The sequence below is a fragment of the Trachurus japonicus genome, chromosome 16, assembly GCF_045865225.1.
Source record: "Trachurus japonicus isolate A0001 chromosome 16, Traja_1.0".
NCBI classification, from domain to species: Eukaryota; Metazoa; Chordata; class Actinopteri; order Carangiformes; family Carangidae; genus Trachurus; species Trachurus japonicus.
The window spans coordinates 35,767,164-35,789,868 of NC_140922.1; the positions used below are offsets into that span (position 1 = coordinate 35,767,164).

The 22,705-nt window shown below is 43.3% G+C and overlaps 1 protein-coding gene across 1 annotated transcript in view; it reads right to left on the reverse strand.

The window, feature by feature from the left end:
- Window positions 1-2,807: 2,807 nt before the first annotated feature.
- LOC146972816 (semaphorin-4B-like) overlaps window positions 2,808-22,705 on the reverse strand; it is a 28,239-nt gene continuing 8,341 nt past the window's right edge. Inside the window, exons 3-15 of the mRNA XM_085803183.1 lie at window positions 20,187-20,249; window positions 19,974-20,072; window positions 18,957-19,047; window positions 18,257-18,376; window positions 16,525-16,652; window positions 16,243-16,421; window positions 15,475-15,613; window positions 12,364-12,559; window positions 11,890-12,005; window positions 9,344-9,507; window positions 8,612-8,682; window positions 5,506-5,708; window positions 2,808-4,203 (exon numbers count right to left, since the gene is read on the reverse strand). Of these exons, the coding sequence (XP_085659309.1) occupies window positions 3,706-4,203; window positions 5,506-5,708; window positions 8,612-8,682; window positions 9,344-9,507; window positions 11,890-12,005; window positions 12,364-12,559; window positions 15,475-15,613; window positions 16,243-16,421; window positions 16,525-16,652; window positions 18,257-18,376; window positions 18,957-19,047; window positions 19,974-20,072; window positions 20,187-20,249 (2,067 nt within the window). The 3' untranslated portion in view covers window positions 2,808-3,705. The remainder of the gene's footprint in view (window positions 4,204-5,505; window positions 5,709-8,611; window positions 8,683-9,343; window positions 9,508-11,889; window positions 12,006-12,363; window positions 12,560-15,474; window positions 15,614-16,242; window positions 16,422-16,524; window positions 16,653-18,256; window positions 18,377-18,956; window positions 19,048-19,973; window positions 20,073-20,186; window positions 20,250-22,705) is intronic.

Sequence of the window (22,705 nt, forward strand, 5' to 3'; positions counted from 1 at the left end):
TATGACAGCTGACTTGAGAATGATATTAGGCTACTCTGGTTAACTGTTGAGACAATTGAAATTGGTAAAAACAAATGTGTATGCTTATCAAAATTACAGAAAGAAGTGGCAGGCAGGGAAGTGAAGTTTTACATGATGTTGCTGAGATTTAATCAGGTTGATTTGTCAGTGATTTATGACAAGACCGGACACTGCACAGAGCAGCAACCACGAAGACTTGTCATCTCACTGGTCATTAAATAAGACACATTGTTTACTCCAGCACTCCTTAATTCTTTACCAATTCTTTCCTTTTTACTTCGCAGAGCAGTGAGCGAGTGAGCAAGCACCTGATAAACAGCGGATGCGCACCAGATGATTGACCGGGGCAAAAACTGAAACGAGAGGCATACAGAGAGGAAAACACAGCATATCGGCTACAATATAAGGTAGGTAGCCTATGTCCAAAAGGCTTTGTCCTGTCGTCACGACGTGAGTGAGGGAGGATGGTGGTTCAAGTTTAGTGATGAGGAAACTGTCACTAGGTGCGTTTCCATTACCCCTTGAAATGCGCAAAACCTAAATATCGAAATTAAAAACTGGTAATGGAAACACCTACATTTCTAAAAAACTCTCAAATATCGCAAAAAAGTTTTTAGTTTTTGAGACGAATCGATACAAACTTGTATCGCAAAAGTGTAATGGAAACACTTTTTCTACACATCACCGGCGTCAGCGGAGTTGTGTGTGTCCACGCTGTGTTGGTTTATGTAACTTGAGGGGACAAATGAACCACATGTTTATTGTCATGCATTGCTGACCTGGGCATCGTTTCTCAATAAATTAGAAAAACCTTTCCTATCATTCTCCTTTTCCGTGCATGGTTGAAGGAGACTGGCTCGCATCCACGTTCCCACTCCCTCCTGCGCCGACATGTCACCTTAAGTCACATAAACCAGTACGGGTGTGTGGACACAACCACCTTGATGTGGTCACACGGGCTTTGCCTTTCAGTAATCAAGCGCTGTTTTCGTCTTTGTTAAAAACAGTAACAGCAACAGCTGTAGGCAGCTGAGATGGCGTATAGCCACGAGTGTGCCAGTGCCACCCACAGAGGAAGCTGGCATACCCAAAAATTTGATGCATTTTTTGTTTTTGTTATAGTCTATAGCCTCTAACATGTTATCGATCAGTCAATACATTTGTAAAAATCGCCGTCAGGTGATGCGTTGCGACACCTGCACCGGCTCGCGGAGAAACTGGACTAATGGAATGATTAACGAGTTAAAGGCCAAACCACGCCGTCTTGCCCTTTAAATTGAGAGCTGCGCAGTGCGCACAGGAAAGCAGCGATATCGTTGTCCTCTGCTGCTTTGCGATATAAAACCATCAGGCCAAGCTGTTACATGTGATGAATGATGAGCCCAGTAGTTGTGTTCAGATGGTTAAATAGCTTTGTTGATCATGCGATCAAAGTAATTTAAGCGCCGTTACGCACGCCGCATCTCTCTCGTCCAGTGCGCTCCTCTCCTCTCCTCTCCTCTCCTCTCCTCTCCTCTCCTCTCCAGTACCTGGCTGCTGAGCTCTGGGACCGGGGCTGAGAGACGTCACCGCTTTCATTCCGTCTGATCCCTCTGGTCAGCGCGTTTAGATCCGAGTGTGGCCTGAGTGTCCCACACCTGAGCTCTGTGCCATAGCGCGCAGCTCCAGCTCAATGAATGACAGCAGGTCTCCCAGTTACCTGCAGCTGCTGCTCAACACTGATCAGAGCAGCTCACCCTTTGCTGAGGTTTTCTTATGCTGCAGCTCCACAATATGTTTATTTGTCCCTCTCTCTATTAATGCGTCGGATCAAATTTTTATTCTGCGTTTGTATCCATCCAGCTCTCTGTCCACACTCTCCATGGCGGAAACGGTTACGCGCAAAACCCTCATTTAAATACTGCGGTTTGCGCTGTTGTCATTTAGCATATTACTCATAGTAGATCATTGTGCTTGCGCTAACCAGACACGCAAAAGTGTGTTTTTTGAATGACTTTGTTATTGATTTATTTGAGCACGTCATATCCATAAAACCTGTCCCTCTTCAGTCATTTCTAATCGTTAACACACACACACTTTGTACGTGTAGACACTCCGTGACTCTGCTGTTCTGGCCCTGACATCTCTTGCTCATCTTTCTCCTCTTTTTCTTCCTCACCGCAGTTCTCAGCCTCTGCAGATGAAATGAGGAGGGGGGAGCCTAATGCCATTTGATTCGTCAGGGGCCAGCGGAGCCTTCGAGGAGTGAGATGCTGATGAAGAGGACTCACAAGTTATAATCTATTGATGACGGTTTTATTGATTGAATTTATGCTGTTTTGTAGCCTAACCTGAGTGAAGCATGAATAAAGTTTTTTTAAACTTGACTTTTGCCTCTTAATTGTACATGCAGCACACAGGGATTATAATTTATTTATTTATTACGTAGGATTGTAGAATATTGTAGGCTACCTAGTTCAAAAGGCCCGACCTAAATGAATAAAGGTCGTATGAATTATTTATAGGCTAAATATATGGAGCGCCTGGCGCTCCCGCTCCTGCTTTTATTGATCGCCGAGACGTCGGCCGGTGGTCGAGCTCGATCAAAGGCCGACGTCTCGGCGATATCTTGCCAATTAGCAAACGCTCTCCATGCGACGTCTTGGCGACGGAACTTGATGCGTCGGGAATACGTCGGCACGACGTATGTGTGCTATCTGGGTAAGCTAACATATTTATTAGCTCAAGCTAAGCTAACATATTTATTAGCTCTGGATGAAGCTAAGCTAACATTTTTATTAGCTCCGGATGTAGCTAAGCTAACATTTTATATTAGCTCCGGATGTAGCTAAGCTAACATATTTATCAGCTCAATGAAGCTAGGCTAACATAATTATTAGCTCTGGATGAAGCTAAGCTAACATTTTTATTAGCTCCGGATGTAGCTAAGCTAACATTTTATATTAGCTCCGGATGAAGCTAAGATAACATATTTATTAGCTCAATGAAGCTAAGCTAACATAATTATTAGCTCTGGATGTAGCTAAGCTAACATTTTCCTGCTGCTTGAACTCTGTGTGCTAACCAGTGATGGGATAACGGTGTTAGTATAAAATAACAGCTTTGCTAACTGCGCTACTTTTTTCAGTAAGTAAATCAAAAAAGTTCCTGTTTCCCCTGTTATAACACCGTTACCGTTGGTAGCTACTGACAACAAAATGCACCGTTACTTGACTCAAGAAGTCCCGTTACTAAATAATAACACACTTTTTTTCAGTCCATCAACTGGGTGAGTTGGTTAGTTCCAGATAAACGGGAAGTTAGGGTGGCTACAACCACATCTCTTTTATCTCATTGATTTTAATTCTGTTTTATCGTATTTTATTTTGTCTTATTGTGTCCATTGTTTTATTGTGCTTCTGTTGTGTTACTTATTGTATTTTTATCTTGCTGTGCAGCACTTTGGAAACCTTGTGTTTGTTTAAATCGTGCTAGTATATAAATAAAATTGGATTGGATGTGAAAAGTGTCTAAAAACAAGCTACTTTTTATGGGATGAGTCTTATTTTAAGTATAATGGGATTTGTTTTGACTGGAAATAAGACAAATATTCTTGGTAAGATTTTGAGTTTTGGCAGTGTAAGCTAGCAACCGTCCATGTGAAAACCAGTTGTTAGAAAACCACCGAACCGAGTGAGACCCCCGTCACTCCGTCTTCACCTCGGGATCGGGGTTCGGCTCGACCAGAGGATTGGTTTTGAGCTCGGTTTTCCGTCGGCGCAGCAGCAGGTACTGCAGAGCTCCCGTCGCCATGGTGACGAGGCAGACGACCAGCAGCAGCGAGACGACCACCAGCTCCGTGTGGTAGCTCTTCTGTCCCGGAGGGGCCACGTGGACCGCTGGTGGTTCCCCCCAGGACTGATGGTTGTCTCTCCTGGAGGTCACGGGTCTGTCACGTTGGTCCTTCAGACCGCCGCCGCCATCTTTGCTGCTGCTGGCGGTCGTCCCGTCCTCCTCTGGGTCTCCTCCTGAGGGCTCGGGGACCAGAGGATCCTCCGTGGTGATGTCCTCGAAGGGCTCGTCTCTGTCTCTGTCTCTGCTGTCGGACACGTGGTCGTGGTGGTTGTCGTCGGCGACCGTGGGGGAGGGGCGGACGGAGCGGGGCGGAGCGACCAGGCGGACTACGTAGCCGGCCACCACCTCCTTTAGGGTTCAGGGTTCAAGGTTAGTTTCATTTTATTTTTACAAAGCATTTTAAAATCCAAAATACAATTGACCTATAGACCAGAGCGGCATTTTTATGCAAATGAGAATGACTGATGCATCCTGGGTAATTTAGGGGCAGCACGCGGCATTTTTAAATTGCACTCAGTGGCTTTTTGTGTTTTGATGGAGCGTAGACTAACTAACAATCAATTTGAATGTTTTATTTTGTGTTTCTTTTGTAGCACTATGTCTCATAATTATTTTGACACCCTCTTTGAAACCCACCGCTCACGCTATCTTGAAAAATGACAATGAATGAATCTAGCGGTATGCTCCTTTAGCCTCCCACAGTGATCAATGACTCCACACAGTGGCCAGAAATGTCTGACCCAGACATCTACACGTATTTGGTGGAATCAGCGGGAGGTTTTGGCTCAGTGTTGTCTGGAAATAGCCTGTTAATAGACAACTTTCTGTTAGTTAGTTTGTCAAGCCAGTTAGGCTGAACTTTTCAATGCTGCCCCTAAATTACCCAGGATGCATCAGTCATTCTCATTTGCATAAAAATGCCGCTCTGGTCTATGGCTAAGCCACGCCCCCAAACGCAATGAGCCATAGCTAGCCCATACACTCGGACATTCTCTGCCTCCACGTCCATTGAAATGCATTGCAGTTAGTCAGTTTTCATTCGTTTTTATATGTTTTTTCATGTTTTTGCATGTGGGGTACATGCAACTCCGACACTAGGTATCCCGAGAGGCCACGGGGTGTATTTTTTTTTACCTTTTCCCAAGCCACATCTCAACCGAGAGAAGTGTCTGCTCTGGATAAAGTTATGTAGTAGACCACAACACCAACTAAACCTGGATAAACTTAACAAGGATGTCTACATCTGTTCTAAGTTAAGTCAACAACGTATTTGAGGCAACATATTGTCAGAGATGTTAAGCATAAAGTCCGCTAGCTTCATGCTAACGTATAATGTAAAACTCCATAGACAGGCTAACAGAAGTTAGCCCGTCGCTATCGGCGTTTCGCGGCAAACGGCAGCCATAGCAGTAAAGCTAAGTGAAGTTTTGGTGACTTCCAGATGATATTTAATCTTTCTGTCTCCAAAAATCACCAATTGCCTCCTGTGAAATCTATCTATCTATCTATCTATCTATCTATCTATCTATCTATCTATCTATCTATCTATCTATCTAAATGCTACATTATACATCACACAGGCGTTATGGAAAGTGTTAGATTCAGTGAGTTTCAGTTTCAGAGGTTTGTATCAGTAGAGAAGAGGATGACCTTGAAGCCGGCCTCCTCGGCCTGGCAGCGGTAGGTGCCCAGCGTGGCGGCGGAGGCCAGGAAGCTCAGGCTGCCGTCAGCTGATTGGATGAAGAGTTTCTCCGACAGCTTTCTGAGCTGGGGCGAGGTCCAGCTGAGGGCGGCCATGTTGGACGGTTTCACACACGGAAGGGTCACAACTTCATTCAGACGAACCACAACGTCTGCAGGACAGATACAGTTTTTCTCAGTCGCTTTGGTGCTTTTCTCAGATCAGAATGAAAGTTCTCATAACTATTAGTTCAACCTCCACAACATGTAGTCATTTGTCCACATCATAGTAGCAGTTTCTCCTTCCTCTGAACAAATGCAAATGCTTTTGGACATGTATCAGTTGCTCTCATACAATTCTCTGCTGTTTTACAACATTATAATTTGTTTATGTCATGTCAGTCAAAATGAACTATACTTTTGAACGCTGAATAGTCTTTCCCTATAAAACTAATAGTCCTCATTTCATTGCTTGAGTCATTACATACAAAATTGTTGAACTAGTTTTCATAATCTGTCAAACTAATTTTAAATGTTGGGAGAAGCACTGTGAATTCAATTATTCAAACATTTACAGTAAGGAACAACAGGTATGTATGGTATTGGACAGTAATTCAGCACTAAACAATCTGCACTGCTGTCATTGTGTCAGGCATTACTGTAAGATACAGTGGGACAAGAACTTTTTTACATTTACATTTAGACTTACAGCTTCACTAGAGAACATATTTACTGTGTTGTAATGTATTACAGCAACCACAGTAAAGATTTCCCATCTTTACAGTACGGTACTGTACTACAGCATTTTACAAGTAGGAAGCACTTTTACAGTATTGTACACTACAGTAATAATGGTTGATGCAGTACATGTACTGTACATTACTGTAATTTTACTCTGCATCACATAGGATTACAAGACAACCTCACAGAGGTGGAAGAGACTGAGCCCTTTTTACTCTGCTACAAGAACAAGACATTTGTGCAACGGTGATTACAAACAATGGCATAAGGTTGAAAGAGATACAATGTAAGGATGACATTACTGTATCTTTGGGAATATTGAATCTGTTTCAATCGCTACAACTGACAGAGTGATGTAGATGAAAATGTGACTGGAACGTCTGGATGTGCAGGAATGATTTACAGTACTATGTAGGTTCAGTTACAGTACTATATGTACTGCAACATTGTTTACGTAAAGTTGTACCCAAAGAGTGTTTCTTATGTTTGTTGTAGATGACTGTAGTGTATTTTTCCTTTGCACAATGCTGTGAACAAATCAGAATTGCAAAGAGCATATGCAGTAGAAATGTGAAACATACATATTCAGTATCTCCACTAAATACAGTAATGTGTAACTTTACTGTAGTTTTCACATGGCTACAAGTAGTGTATAGTGCTGCCTTGAGCATTTTCAGATAGTATCATCACTTTTTGCATTGGAAAACACTTAGAGAATAAAGTGTCCGAATGAAAACATGACAAAGCCATTTGACTATCTTGTTCATAAACGATGGTGTCAGGACTTCTCATTTTGACGGCACTGACAGTTTCATTGACATGAGTACTTGCTTTTGAGGGATGGACAATCCATTTTGAGCAAGTGACGCACTTTTGCAGGTCATCCACTAGGTTTTGCAGTTTGCAATAATTGTTCTGAGAAATGCACTAAGTGTTGTGCAAATGTTAAAAGTGATGTGAGAATAGCACCAAAGCGACTGAGAAAAACTGTAAGATAGATAGATAGATAGATAGATAGATAGATAGATAGATAGATAGATAGATAGATAGATAGATAGATAGATAGATAGATAGATAGATAGATAGATAGAACGATAGATAGATAGAACGATAGATAGATAGATAGATAGATAGATAGATAGATAGATAGATAGATAGATAGATAGAACGATAGATAGATAGATAGATAGATAGATAGATAGATAGATAGATAGATAGATAGATAGATAGATAGATAGATAGATCGATAGAACGATAGAACGATAGATAGATAGAACGATAGATAGATAGAACGATAGATAGATAGATAGATAGAACGATAGATAGATAGAACAATAGATAGATAGAACGATAGAACGATAGATAGATAGATAGATAGATAGATAGATAGATAGATAGATAGATAGATAGATAGATAGATAGATAGATAGATAGATAGATAGATAGATAGATAGATAGATAGATAGATAGATAGATAGATAGATAGAACGATAGATAGATAGAACGATAGATAGATAGATAGATAGATAGATAGATAGATAGATAGATAGAACGATAGATAGATAGAACGATAGATAGATAGATAGATAGATAGATAGATAGATAGATAGATAGATAGATAGATAGATAGATAGATAGATAGATAGATAGATAGATAGATAGATAGAACGATAGATAGATAGAACGATAGATAGATAGATAGATAGATAGATAGATAGAACGATAGATAGATAGATAGATAGATAGATAGATAGAACGATAGATAGATAGAACGATAGATAGATAGATAGAACGATAGAACGATAGATAGATAGATGGATGGATAGATAGATAGATAGATAGATAGATAGATAGATAGATAGATAGATAGATAGATAGATAGATAGATAGATAGATAGATAGATATAGATTTTTTAGTTTAATTAAAGGGATAGTTCAACATTTTGTCAAATTGGCCCATTGCCATAATCCCTATAGTCATAACAGTAGGTTCTACCTTTAATTGTCGGTGCAAGCTGTTTTTAGAACGGCGGAGCAGAGCCGTGAGCTGCTCAGAGCTACGCTACGGAGGCTCATTATGGGATTTCTTGGTTTCCCTCATCATCAAACTCATCAAATACACAATCCAACAACTCCACAACGCTCTGGTGGACAAGTTGTGAGCTGCACATTCACCACGCTATGAGATAATAACACAACGTTACCACACAGTTGTTTTAGAGGGAAATTCATGTAAAACCGCTGATGCGTGTTGCCTTCAGGGACAGTTTTTCATCAACAGTCTCTGTATTTCCCTCTACAACACCTGTTGGACCTGGTCTCCTGTCAGTGTTACCTGTGTCCTGCTGGGTTCTGGTCTGGCGCTGACATCTCTCGTCCACGCCGCCGCCGTCCAGGTCCTGAACCCTGAGGAGAGACGCAGCCTGTCAGTCAGTGCTCAGGGCTTCAGAGTATGGAGCTAGAACAGTCTCATAATGAATAAATGCACACAGAAATTAATAAATGCACAAAAAAGATTCACAAATGTATTTGGGGATTTGTATGTACATGTGACTCAAAACACAAATACATTTTCAATGCACACACAAAAATGTTTCATTTCATATGTAAGTAAAAAATATTCACGTCAGAGGAGTCTCAAAACTTTCACACACAAATGCAGGGAGGTTTACAAATTAAAAGCACTTTGTAAATACAGGTCCAACAGTTCATATATGAATGTAACAAGCCCCAAATGCGTATTTGATGAAGATTGCAAATACTTTAACATTCATGTATTTGTGATTTTTTTTTAGATTTGTGTGTGCATTGGAAATATGTTTATGAATCTTATTTTTTATATGTGAATATTTTTTACTTACATATGAAATGAAACATATTTGTGTGTGCATTGAAAATGTATTTGTGTTTTGAGTCACATGTACATACAAATCCCCAAATACATTTGTGAATCTTTTTTGTGCATTTATGAATTTCTGTGTGCATTTATTCATTATGAGACTGTTCTAGCTCCATACAGAGCTTCAGTTTCCATGACGACTGAGTGTGTTGCTCTAGCTCCACCTACATGTCCTGGGCGGCGCCATCCACGCGGCTGCAGACGCTGCTGCTGAGGCTCCAGCCACACAGCGGGTCTCTGGCCACGACGCACTGAGCACAGCTCCTGTAGGCGGAGCAGTTGGCCACGGGAACGCCGGCCACGCCGCCAGACGTCCCCACGTACAGCACGCCCTGAAGGACAGGGGAGAGGGGAGAGGGGAGAGGGGAGAGGGGAGAGGGGAGAGGGGACAGGGGAGAGGGGAGAGGGGGGAGGGGAGAGGGGAGAGGGGAGAGGTGAGAGGGGAGAGGGGAGAGGGGAGAGGGGAGAGGGGGCGGAGTCAGGGGAGGCTCAGGTGATTCACACCGAGCAGTATTCAACATGGCCGGTGCGTAAATATTGGGACCTGACGTGGACCAGGTGTCCACCGGTCTTTATATAGATGTTCAACAGATGTTTTAAGGTGTTCTCAGTGTTTATAGGCTTCTACAGGTGTTCAACAGATGTTTCTAGGTGTTTATAGGTGTTCACATGTGGTCTCTGGTGTTTGCAGGTGTCTACAGGTGTTTATAGATGTTTACAGGCAAGGCAATTTTATTTGTATAGCCCGTTTTTACAAACAGGTGAACTCTGGTGTTAACAGATGTTTTAAGGTGTTCTCAGGTGTTTAAAGATGTTCAACAGATGTTTTAAGGCGTCTACAGATGTTCTCAGGTGTTTACAGGCGTCTACAGATGTTCTCAGGTGTTTACAGGTGTCTACAGATGTTTACAGGTGTTAACAGGTGTTCAACAGATGTTTTAAGGTGTGCATAGGTGAACTCAGGTGTTTAACAGATGTTTTAAGGTGTCTACAGGTGTTTACAGGTCTCTACAGGTGTCTATAGATGTTTACAGGTGTTCTCAGGTGTCATGTCAACAGATGTTTAAAGGTGTTTGCACGTGTTCTCAGGTGTCTACAGGTGAACTCAGATGTTCAACGGATGTTTCAAGGTGTTCTCGGGTGTTTACAGATGTTCAACAGATGTTTTAAGACTTCTACAGGTGTTAATATGTGTTCTCAGGTGTCTACAGGTGTTCTCAGATGTTTTAACACTAGAACCGCCGTGAGGTCATTTTGACCTCTCTCGCTTCTTAAAATGCATGTAACTCTGTTTGCGTAAAAACCCTATGTCTCCCAGTCGGTGACTTTTCCTAAAAGTGTGTTCTACATCATCTTATGCGTTTTCACGATTCTAGTATAAAAGAGAACGAAAAAAAGAGTGATTTTACCTAGAACCGCCAAGAGGTCATTTTGACCTCCATTCATTCTAATGCAAAAATGCTAAATGTACTGCATTTATATAGCCATATATATTATAAAGCCAGCCAGACACACAGTTCAAAACACTTTATGGTAATGCTTCACATTCATATACATACACATACTTTACCAAAAATAACAATAGCCGTTGCTAGGCAACCAATATAGACGACTCTTTATTTTTCTATTTTTCGAACAGTGTATGTATATAAAAAAATATAAAACTGATTTTCCAATCATTGCAATCTGGGCTAAAGAATGTCCATTTAGTCACTCAGTTTGTCAGTTAGTTAGTTAGATAGTTAGTTATTTAGTTAGTTAGTCATTTTGACCTCATCCCACAACACAACACGAGTTCAGATATTAGAAAGTTGTCAAACAGTTAAAACAGGTGTCAAACAGATAACAAATGAACATTACTCATAAACATTGAACATAACAGTGACAGTCCCTTGCTCTCATGAGAAATGGACATGAATTCAGAAATTTGTAACAATTTTGAAAATTTTTATATACACACACTGTTCGAAAAATAGGAAATTAATGAGTCGTCTATATTGGTTGCCTAGCAACGACTATTGTTATTTTTTGTAAAGTATGTGTATGTATATGAATGTGAAGCATTACTATAAAGTGTTTTGAGTTGTGTGTCTGGCTGCTTATATAATATATATGGCTATATAAATGCAGTCCATTTACCGTTTTTGCATTAGAATGAATGGAGGTCAAAATGACCTCTTGGCGGTTCTAGGAGTACATGGAATGTTGGCGGTTCTAGTGTTAAGGTGTTCTCAGGTGTTTAGAGGTGTTTACAGATGTTCAACAGATGTTTTAAGGCCTCTACAGGTGTCTACAGATGTTTACAGGTGTTCAACAGATGTTTCAAGGTGTTTATAGGTGTTCTCATGTGTCTACAGATGTTTACAGTTGTCTACAGGTGTTGTGAGGTGTGTACAGCTGTGTACAGATGTTTACAGGTGATCTCGGGTGTTGTGAGGTGTTGTGAGGTGTTGTGAGGTGTGTACAGGTGTTGTGAGGTGTGTACAGGTGTTCTTGGTGTTGTGAAGTGTCATGAGGTGTGTACAGGTGTTCTTGGTGTTGTGAGGTGTTTATAGGTGTCTACAGGTGTTGTGAGGTGTTGTGAGGTGTCTACAGGTGTTGTGAGGTGTCTACAGGTGTTGTGAGGTGTCTACAGGTGTCTACAGGTGTTCTTGGTGTTGTGAGGTGTTGTGAGGTGTCTACAGGTGTTGTGAGGTGTCTACAGGTGTTCTCACCTTGCTGGGGGACAGCACCATGCTCTTGACCAGCTGCGGCGGTGTGAACACCTGAACCTCCTCCAGGACTCGAGCTCCTCGGTCCGACAGCGCGGCTCGGTGCAGCAGACCAGACTCTGCAGAGACACGGTGGACAGACAGGTTCAACTCACCTGTCTCACCTGTCTCACCTGTCTCCTCGTCCTCAGCTTCACCAGACAACTCTCTGACCTCTGACCTCTTGTGACAGGTGGGAATAAGTCGTTTTTTAAGCTTGATCCATCCACCCCAGGCCTTGAACTTAAGTAGCCCCCCTCCTCCCTTTTCTAAAGACTGAACTGTTTTATCCACCTTTTAACAGCTGTGTTACTACTTTTTTAAAAGAGAATCTGAAAGTAAAAGAACACTATACTACTATTCACTTGTCCCGTGTCTTTCTCAATGGTGTTACTTGCTGGTAGAAAAGGATCATACACTATTGTGTGACACTCTCACCTGTGAGCAGGTAAAGGACCGTGTGCTGTTTGCCGTCAGCCGCCGTGGTTCTCATGGCGACCACTCTGCTGTACCGCTGGTCCGAGGAGACGAGGACCGGACCGCCGGACGCCGGCTGGACCGCGGCGCTGGTCAGGAAACTCTTCTTCACCTCCGCTAGCTCGTTGTCTTTGGTCGTAGCTCCGCCCAGTCCGCACTGTTACAGGAACAGGAAGTGGTCAACACACAGGAAGTGGTCAACAGACAGGAAGTGGTCAACAGACAGGAAGTGGTCAACAGACAACAGACAGGAAGTTAGAGCCAAAAATCAACGCTGCTTCCCAGCAGTGGTCGGGGCCAGGCGATGTTGGACACATTTAGCCTTCGACTTGTGTTAGCTTTCTGCTACATCTATGGTGTTAGGGTCAGTTTTTACCCGTGTTTTAAAGGGACAACGAGGAGTTTCTATTTGGTTATAAAAAAGTCTCATATTAAAGGGATAGTTCAACATTTTGGCAAATTGGCCCATTGCCATAATCGCTATAATCATAACAGTAGGTTCGTTATTACCTTTATTTGTCAGTGTAAGCTATTTTTAGAACAGAGGAGCGGAGCGTCTGGCTGCTCAGAGCTACGCTACAGAGGCTAAGGGAATTTCTTGGTTTCCCTCATCAAACTCATCAAATACACAACCCAACAACTCCAAAACGCTTTCGTGGACAAGTTGTGACCTGCACATTCACCACGCTATGAGATAATAGTGGAACGTTACGAAACAGAGCCGTTTTCGAGGTAAATACAGAGTCTGCTTGCTGAAAAAGTGTCCCTGAACGCAACGTGCATCAGCTGCTTTGCATGAATTTACCTCTAAAACAGCTCCGTCTCGTAACGTTCCATTATTATCTCATAGCGTGGTGATTGTGCAGCTCACAACTTGTCCACGACAGCCTTTTGGAGTTGTTGGGTTGTGTATTTGATGAGTTTGATGAGGAAAACCAAGAAATTCCTTTAACCTCCGTAGCGTAGCCCTGAGCAGCCTGCCGCTCCGCTCCTCCGTTCTAAAAATAGCTTACACCGACAATTAAAGGTAACGAACCTACTGCTATGACTATAGCGATTATGGCAATGGGCCAATTTGCCAAAATGTTGAACTATCCCTTTAATGTGGATGAATCTACGTTACCACTTGTTAATGGTCCATTTTAGATAAATCTATGGTTTTGTCTCTATGGTTATTTTGTTATTATTAGTGGTGGTGGAAATGCTGGGCGAGCCGACCAGCGTTTCTTTACTTTCGGTTTCGTGGCGAGTCATGAGAATAACGCCGCCGTATGAATCTCCGTTTATGGTGGGAACTACGACGGTATGTGATCGTCTTCCAACCTCTGACTTTAATTCTTGATGAATGAAAACATGAGTCTGTCTTGCACCGGTCAAAGAATTTCACGGTGCGGAGGCTCATAAATGTAGTGAGGAAACACTTCACTTTTACAAAACTCCTCGTTGTCCCTTTAAATCAGCTGTAAAATACACTAAATTTTCATTTTTTCATCCAATCTATTTTTCTTCTCTTGGTTACATTGTTAGGCTTCCTATCCATGAAAATATTGGTTTTAATAGTTTTTGGTGTGGGCCCCTGGGCCTTTTTTCTCAGTATACCCCTTGGCTTAAAGGGATAGTTCAACATTTTGTCAAATTGTCCCATTGCCATAATCCCTGTAGTCATAGCAGTAGGTTAGTTACCTTTAATGTCGGTGCAAGCTATTTTTAGAACGGCGGAGCAGAGCCGTGAGCTGCTCAGAGCTACGCTACGGAGGCTCATGGGATTTCTTGGTTTCCCTCATCATCAAACTCATCAAATACACAATCCAACAACTCCACAACGCTCTGGTGGACAAGTTGTGAGCTGCACATTCACCACGCTATGAGATAATAACACAACGTTACCACACAGAGTTGTTTTAGAGGGAAATACAGAGACTGTTGATGAAAAACTGTCCCTGAAGGCAACGTGCATCAGTGGTTTTACATGAATTTCCCTCTAAAACAACTCTGTCTGGTAACGTTGTTTGTTTATTCACTGGTGACCCGAACACAAGAGGAAGTTAGGAAAGAGAAACAAAATAGGAAGACAACAAGAAGATTACAATGCCCAGTCTGTCTCAGCTGAGGTTTAAACCCACATCCTCTGACACCAAGAACCAGCTCCTGACTCACTGAGATAACTGTCTGGAAGTGAAACCTGGTGTGTGGGGAGTCACCGACCAGGCAGCAGTTGTCAAAGTAGATTAAAAAAATTCTAAAATGTCAAAAATTCTGTTATCAAGACAAAAATCTGATAATACATAAATTGCATTTTGACAGCATGAAAACGTTGTTGATTTGTTTTTAACAATAAGGTTTTTGCTTCATAAGAGAAAATGTGATGTTTAGAAATGTCACTCTTACATTGACTCCAATTGTTCCCATGAGAGCAGAATTCAACATGTTCTAGAAAATCCATAAAATCCTGATATTTCGCAAACTTTATCAACCATGACTCTAAAATATTAAGATATGTATTTATCAAGAATTGGCTGGTTTATGTTTCCAGTCAAACGTTTTCATGCACTGGAGGCTCAATGTTTAAAATATCAAAAAGCCGGGTGGTGACTTTGTGGAGGACGGTCTGAAGATGCAGTCGCAGCTAATGTGGTGTCAGTTGAACAAAAATTGTGGGAGAAGAAAGGGTTTATAAGTTTTATAGTTTAAAAAAACAGAATGATGGGCTTTATAATCTGTAGTTTTTAAATCATTGGGGCAACATTTTGGGTGAAATTTGCAAAACTGTAGCACGTACAGTTTTTTAAATTCAGATGCTTATTGAGGAATATTGACATGTGCTTGGAGTTGAGTAAACCTGGCATGAGACTGGAGCTTTGTGCAAAGTTTGGTGTTTTTTCATGTATGGTAAGAAGAAGAAGAAGAAGAATACTAGCAATAACATAACTTAAGACGATGCTGGAGGACTTTTACTTTGAAACAGTTACAGGAAGTGACCTCACCTGCTGCTCCAACCTGAACCTGTTCATTTCATTCTCTAAAAAACTCAACTGGACCTCTGACCTCTGACCTCTAGGCCCCGCCCCTCACCTTGCCCAGGTAGGGGTGGTTCCCCAGCAGGGGGCTCCACTGGTTCGTCTCCATGTTGAAGGTCCTGTAGCTCCCGTCGAACGCTGTCCTCACGTCCTCCAGCCTGAAGACGCAGACGGCCGAGTGAGGAGAGGACGACCTGGGGACACAGAGACGTCTTCATTAGAGCACTGTAAAAGAGAGTAAGGACACCTCCATTGACTCCCGTGGTAAGGGTTTAAGGGTTTAAGGGTTTAAGGGTTTAAGGGTTTAAGGGTTTAAGGGTTTTGCGCCCCTAGTGGCAGGATGTGGGTATTGCAAAAGCGCCCAGAAAACCCATTCACTCCAATGTATGTGTGTTGCCCACTTGCTGGTAAATTGATGAAAACGGCCGTGTTTTGTTTTTAGGTGTCTTGGTCATATCAAATTACACTTAGAATTTGTTTATTACAAAATGTAGATTGAAACATTCATGCAGACAACTGTTTTTTATGTGTTTTTTTTTTTTACCAGCCTATGTGTTAATGTTTATCTGTAAAGGATCCTCAATGATTCTATTAACGTGGGTGATCTATAAATGTCCTTAAATTATTGAAAACACCACACTGCTCATTCACCAACAATGCAGAGATGTCAGTTCTTTTACAAAACCCATATTCCTCCACCAGGAGGCGCTGCCATTGGACCAATGCTGTCCTTACTCTCTGTTACACTGCTCTATCATCATCATCATCATCATCATCATCATCATCATCAGCTGATTGGCCGAGGCCTTCAGGCTCCTCCTACCACTGCGAGGTGAAGACGCCGTAGAAGAGCGTGTCAGGGCCGTGGCCCCCGTCCCCCCCCAGGGTGAAGACGTCCTGCAGGACGTTGAACGGCAGCTGGCGAGCAGACTGACACAGCAGAGGAGCTTTGGCGAAGGACGTCCACTTCTTCTGCAGCGTCCTCTCTCCTCCCACGTCGTCCTGCCGGAGCGGCAGAGACACAACGGTCACGTGACCATCTCACCTGTCTGTTGTCCACCACCACCCCCCCCCCCCCCCCCCCCTGGCTCCGCCCCCCACTCACCTTGCAGACCTGGGCCACGCGGGCGATCTGCAGCTTGTCCACGAAGCTGAACTCTCTCCCGACCTCGCTGAAGAAGAAGTAGAGCTTCTTCTCACCGGAGTCGTACGACGAGCTGACGAAGGTCGGGTCTGAAAGACAGGAAGTGATGTCAGAGAGCTGTCAGTCATCACAAAGACCAGACAGAAGCTGGAGGACACGGCTGACGTCTCTGTGGACTGAGCTGGAGGAACTGCGAGACTGCAAAGATATTTAAAGAGTGTGTTCACACCGTTTGCTCCAAGAACGACGTCCTGGTTTATTTGCCGACCGGTTTAATCCATCAAGCTCGGCCCATCGTCTTCAGTGAGCTATTTTATTTGTATAGCCCGTTTCTACCACCAGTTTGTATCAAAGGGCTTTACATCCCATCATAACAACATCCTCTGTCCTTAGACCCTCACATCCACTGAGGAAAAACTCCATGGAAAACCCTTTTAACAGGGAAAACCAGGAGAAAGCTCAGGGTGAGCAACAGAGGAGGGATCATCACCCAGGACGGACAGACGGGACAGAGATGTTGTTACAGACAAGAAAACTTAAGTGAGCTACGAAGCCAACAACGCCACACAACAAAACATGGCATGAAAATGCAATTATTTTGGTCACTATTGTGGTATTTTGGTGGGTTTGTAACACCAAAACCTGTTTCCCCCCAGTAACATGCTGTGGCCCTGCCCACAACGACGACTGTGATTGGTTGAAAAATTCCGAACAGCCAGGATCCAAGCCAGACCTTTACCCTCTGGAGAAACGTCTGGTGAGAGAGACTGAGGCTACGTTTACACGGAAACCATCTGAACAGAAAACGCAAAAGTGGCGTTGTTGCGTTCTCACTTTTTTTTTCACGTTTAGACGTTTAGCGTTTTTTGGGGAGGAAATCTGCGACGCAAAAGTCTGTGGAATTCACTGTTGTAGCTCGTTCTTCTTGATTTGCGTCAGGCTTTACGCCGGCCATCATATTATTGCTCTCCGTGTCCTCCACAGGTCGTAGCGATCGGAGCAGACGTTTTAGCGTTTTCACCTTTTACACGGAGACACAACGGCGGAGCGTTTTTCAGATTTCCACTCTGGAGGGTGGTTCCACTTTTTTGCGTTTTCAAGCCCCGAAAACGCCGTCGCCGTCTAAACGAAAGGCACATCCCATGAAATATTTTGTCATTTTCATCCGCGAGCGTTGTCGTGTAAACAGGGCTTAAAGGGAGAACAAGGAGTTTTGTTAAAGCGAAGTGTTTTCACACTACATTTATGAGCCTCCGCACCGTGAAATTCTTTGACCGGCGCAAGACAGACTCATGTTTTCATTCATCAAGAATTAAAGTCAGAGGTTGGAAGACGATCACATACCGTCGTAGTTCCCACCATAAACGGAGATTCATACGGCGGCGTTATTCTCATGACTCGCCACGAAACCGAAAGTAAAGAAACGCTGGTCGGCTCGCCCAGCATTTCCACCACCACTAATAATAACAAAATAACCATAGAGACAAAACCATAGATTTATCTAAAATGGACCATTAACAAGTGGTAACGGAGATTCATCCACATTAATATCAGACTTTTTTATAACCAAATAGAAACTCCTCGTTGTCCCTTTAACTGTGAAGTGGATCAGGTCTGAAGTGGATCAGGTCTGAAGTGGATCAGGTCTGAAGTGGATCAGGTCTGAAGTGGATCAGGTCTGAGCCGGTCTCACCCTCCAGTAGATTGAGAGACGCGTCCTGGGTGACGTCTGCTCGGCCTCTGCTCAGGTGTCTGGAGATCTCCGGTTTGACGCCTCTGAAGTCGCTGGTGGTGGCGGTGAAGAGCTCTCCATCTACACACAAACACACACACACACACACATTTAATTGATCAATACTGGATCAATACTGATGCTGCGTTCACTGTCTCCAGCTCCGTCAGGGAGTTTATAAAGTGTTATGTGACATCTCTATGTGACAGCAAAAACTCTAAATCTAACCAAGAATATTTGTCTTATTTCTAGTCAAAACAAATCTCATTCTACTTAAAATAAGACTCATCACATTAAAAAGTAGCTTGTTTTTAGACACTTTTTACTTCTTTCAAGCAGATTTTCACTTGAAATAAGTAGAAAAATCTGATAGTGGAGCAAGTTTTTCTTTCTTATTACAAGCACAAAAAACTTGCTTTCACTGGCAGATTTTTCTACTTATTTCAAGTGAAAATTAGTTTGAAACAAGTGAAAATGATCTAAAAACAAGTTAATTTTTAGGTGATGAGTCTTATTTTAAGTGGAAAGAGATTAGTTTGGACTAGAAATGAGACATTTTGACAAGAAATAAGACAAATATTCTTGGAAAGGTTTTGAGTTTTTGCAGTGTGGGGTCGTGATGCGTTTAAGGACCCTGTGTTTTTCAGAGCGTCTCACTGACCCACGGTGACAGCCGTGTTCCTCTGGAAGGGGCTGAAGGGACAGCGTCCTTTGCCGTCGCCGCTCGGGGACAGGGTGAAGGTCTGAGTGTCCTGAGGAGACAGAGACAGAGTGAGGACGAGGACACGGAGACAGAGACAGACATGGGAAGTGGGGGTGCTGCAGCACCCCTAGTGGCCAGAGTGAGGTTGGGGAAAAAAAAAAAAAAAACGTAGCCTATTAATTATTTATGAGTAATCTTACACACACAGATGTCCATGTAAGTTTGTCATCTGGTCATCTTTCACGTGAACAGCTCTTGGCTGTGTGGTTTTTACCTTGTATTTGTGTCACTTTGTCAGTTTGAAACTAGAGAAAGTTTATTGAAAAGTTACTTTCTCAGCATAACGGATTTAGGAAGAAAAAACGATTGAAATCCTGAAACTGATTTTTTTTAATGAAAAAATCGGAGATTTTACTATAGCTACTAGGCTGTCTCGCCCAGCCCTATGAGGAGAGCTGTTAAACAACGTGTAAATAGTTGGATAATAATTCCATGTGGTGTGCCTAAATGGATTTTTGAGACAACAGAGTTGCGCGTGTCATCGACTGTGATGGTACAGAGGCCTAGGTCTTGGTTCGTTATTGCATTATTGTTAAGTTTAATTAAAAGCAACATAATAATCATCTGTTTTTTCCCTGTATTTATTTATTTACATTTAGTCTATTTAGATCTATAGGACACTTTATAGCGCCAATGATTATTAAAATCCAGACCAGTTTGTTATTATAATAAGACTTAATAAGACACAAAACGTGGGCAGATTTGTTTGTTTTTTTTCTGAATTGTACGCTTCGCATCAGGGCTCCCCGTACGTTCTGTCGGTTGGGAGTTTATTTCTCCATAATGGGAGGGGGGGGGGGGGTGTCGTCCTAAAAAAAACAATTTTTTTTCAGCACCCCCTGCTCAAAATGACTTCCAGCGACCCTAGAGACAGAGACAGAGTAGGACTGAAGCAGCAGAGTCGTGTGGACGTACGATGAGAGCTTCCTGTGGGCTGAAGGCGAAGCTGCCGCAGGTGTACAGGTGGGAGGAGTTCAACGGCTGCAGCACTCGCACAAAGTTTGGACAGTCGACCTGTGGACAGAGTTTGGACAATTAGACCCCGATGTGTCCCCTGGACTCTGACGACGGTCCTGAAGGCTGCAGCGATCGATCAGACACACAGAGACGAGGACGGACGCTCCTTACCGTCCCGTTCTTCCCTTTGAGCTCACAGCTGCGGATCTGAGACGGGGACGGACGCCAATCCACCTGGAGACAGAGGACAGAGAGAGAGAGACAAACCGAAAGAAAGAGAAAGACAGACAGACAGAGGATAGAGAGACAGAAAGACATAGATTGACAGAGATAGACAGAAAGACAGACAGAGAGACAGAGAAACAGAGATAGACAGAGAGACAGACAGAGATAGACAGAGAGACAGACAGAGATAGACAGAAAGACAGAGATAGACAGAAAGACAGACAGAGATAGACAGAAAGACAGACAGAGATAGACAGAAAGACAGACAGAGAGACAGAGAAACAGAGATAGACAGAGAGACAGACAGAGATAGACAGAGAGACAGACAGAGATAGACAGAAAGACAGAGATAGACAGAAAGACAGACAGAGATAGACAGAAAGACAGACAGAGATAGACAGACAGACAGAGATAGACAGAAAGACAGACAGAGAGACAGACAGACAGAAACAGACGAAAGAGAGACCGAAAGAGAGAGACAGACAGACAGAGATAGATAGACAGAAAGACAGACAGTGATAGACAGAAAAACAGACAGAGATAGACAGAAAGACAGACAGAGATAGACAGAAAGACAGACAGAGATAGACAGAAAGACAGACAGAGATAGACAGAAAGATAGACAGAGATAGACAGAAAGATAGACAGAGAACAAACAGATACAGAGAGATAGAGGACGGAGACAGACAGAGGATAGAGAGACAGAGAGACATAGAAAGACAGAGATAGACAGAAACACAGACAGAGATAGACAGAGAGACAGAGGGAGACAGAAAGACAGACAGAGAGACAGAGATAGACAGAAAGACAGAAAAAGATAGACAGAAAGACAGAGAAACAGAGATAGACAGAGAGGCAGAGGGAGACAGAAAGACAGACAGAGACAGAGATAGATAGAAAGACAGAAAAAGACAGAGAAACAGAGATAGACAGAAACACAGAAAAAGATAGACAGAAAGACAGAGAAACAGAGATAGACAGAAACACAGAAAAAGATAGACAGAAAGACAGACAGAGAACAGATACAGAGAGAAAGAGGACGGAGAAAGACAGAGGATAGAGAGACATAGAAAGACAGAGATAGACAGAAAGACAGACAGAGAGACAGAGATAGACAGAAAGACAGAAAAAGACAGAGAAACAGAGATAGACAGAAAGACAGAAAAAGACATACAGAAAGACAGAGATAGACAGAAACACAGAAAAAGATAGACAGAAAGACAGACAGAGAACAGATACAGAGAGATAGAGGACGGAGACAGACAGAAACAGACGACAGAGAGACCGAAAGACAGAGACAAACAGAAAGAAAGAGAGAGAGAGCGACAGTGAGTCGGGGTTTGACCTTTTAGAAAACACTTGTGATGTCACTGATGTCAGGTGTTTGTGGCCACGCCCCGGCCGGCCCTCCCTTCCCACGAACCAGTCTGCCATCCAGTCCTCCATTAAGCTGGTCTGCCCTCCCTTCCCATGGACCAGTCTGCCATCCAGTCCTCCCATTAAGCTGGTCTGCCCTCCCTTCCCATGGACCAGTCTGCCATCCAGTCCTCCCATTAAGCTGGTCTGTCCTCTCTCTTCCCATGAACCAGTCTGCCATCCAGTCCTCCATTAAGCTGGTCTGTCCTCTATGAACCAGTCTGCCATCCAGTCCTCCCATTAAGCTGGTCTGTCCTCTCTCTTCCTATGAACCAGTCTGCCATCCAGTCCTCCATTAAGCTGGTCTGTCCTCTCTCTTCCCATGAACCAGTCTGCCATCCAGTCCTCCCATTAAGCTGGTCTGTCCTCCCTTCCTATGAACCAGTCTGCCATCCGGTCCTCCCATTAAGCTGGTCTGCCCTCCCTTCCCATGGACCAGTCTGCCATCCAGTCCTCCATTAAGCTGGTCTGTCCTCTCTCTTCCCATGAACCAGTCTGCCATCCAGTCCTTCCATTAAGCTGGTCTGCCCTCCCTTCCCATGAACCAGTCTGCCATCCAGTCCTCCCATTAAGCTGGTCTGTCCTCTATGAACCAGTCTGCCATCCAGTCCTCCCATTAAGCTGGTCTGTCCTCTCTTCCTATGAACCAGTCTGCCATCCAGTCCTCCCATTAAGCTGGTCTGTCCTCTATGAACCAGTCTGCCATCCAGTCCTCCCATTAAGCTGGTCTGTCCTCTCTTCCCATGAACCAGTCTGCCATCCAGTCCTCCCATTAAGCTGGTCTGCCCTCTCTTCCCATGAACCAGTCTGCCATCCAGTCCTCCATTAAGCTGGTCTGCCCTCTCTTCCTATGAACCAGTCTGCCATCCAGTCCTCCCATTAAGCTGGTCTGCCCTCCCTTCCCATGAACCAGTCTGCCATCCAGTCCTCCCATTAAGCTGGTCTGCCCTCCCTTCCCATGAACCAGTCTGCCATCCAGTCCTCCCATTAAGCTGGTCTGCCCTCTCTTCCCATGAACCAGTCTGCCATCCAGTCCTCCCATTAAGCTG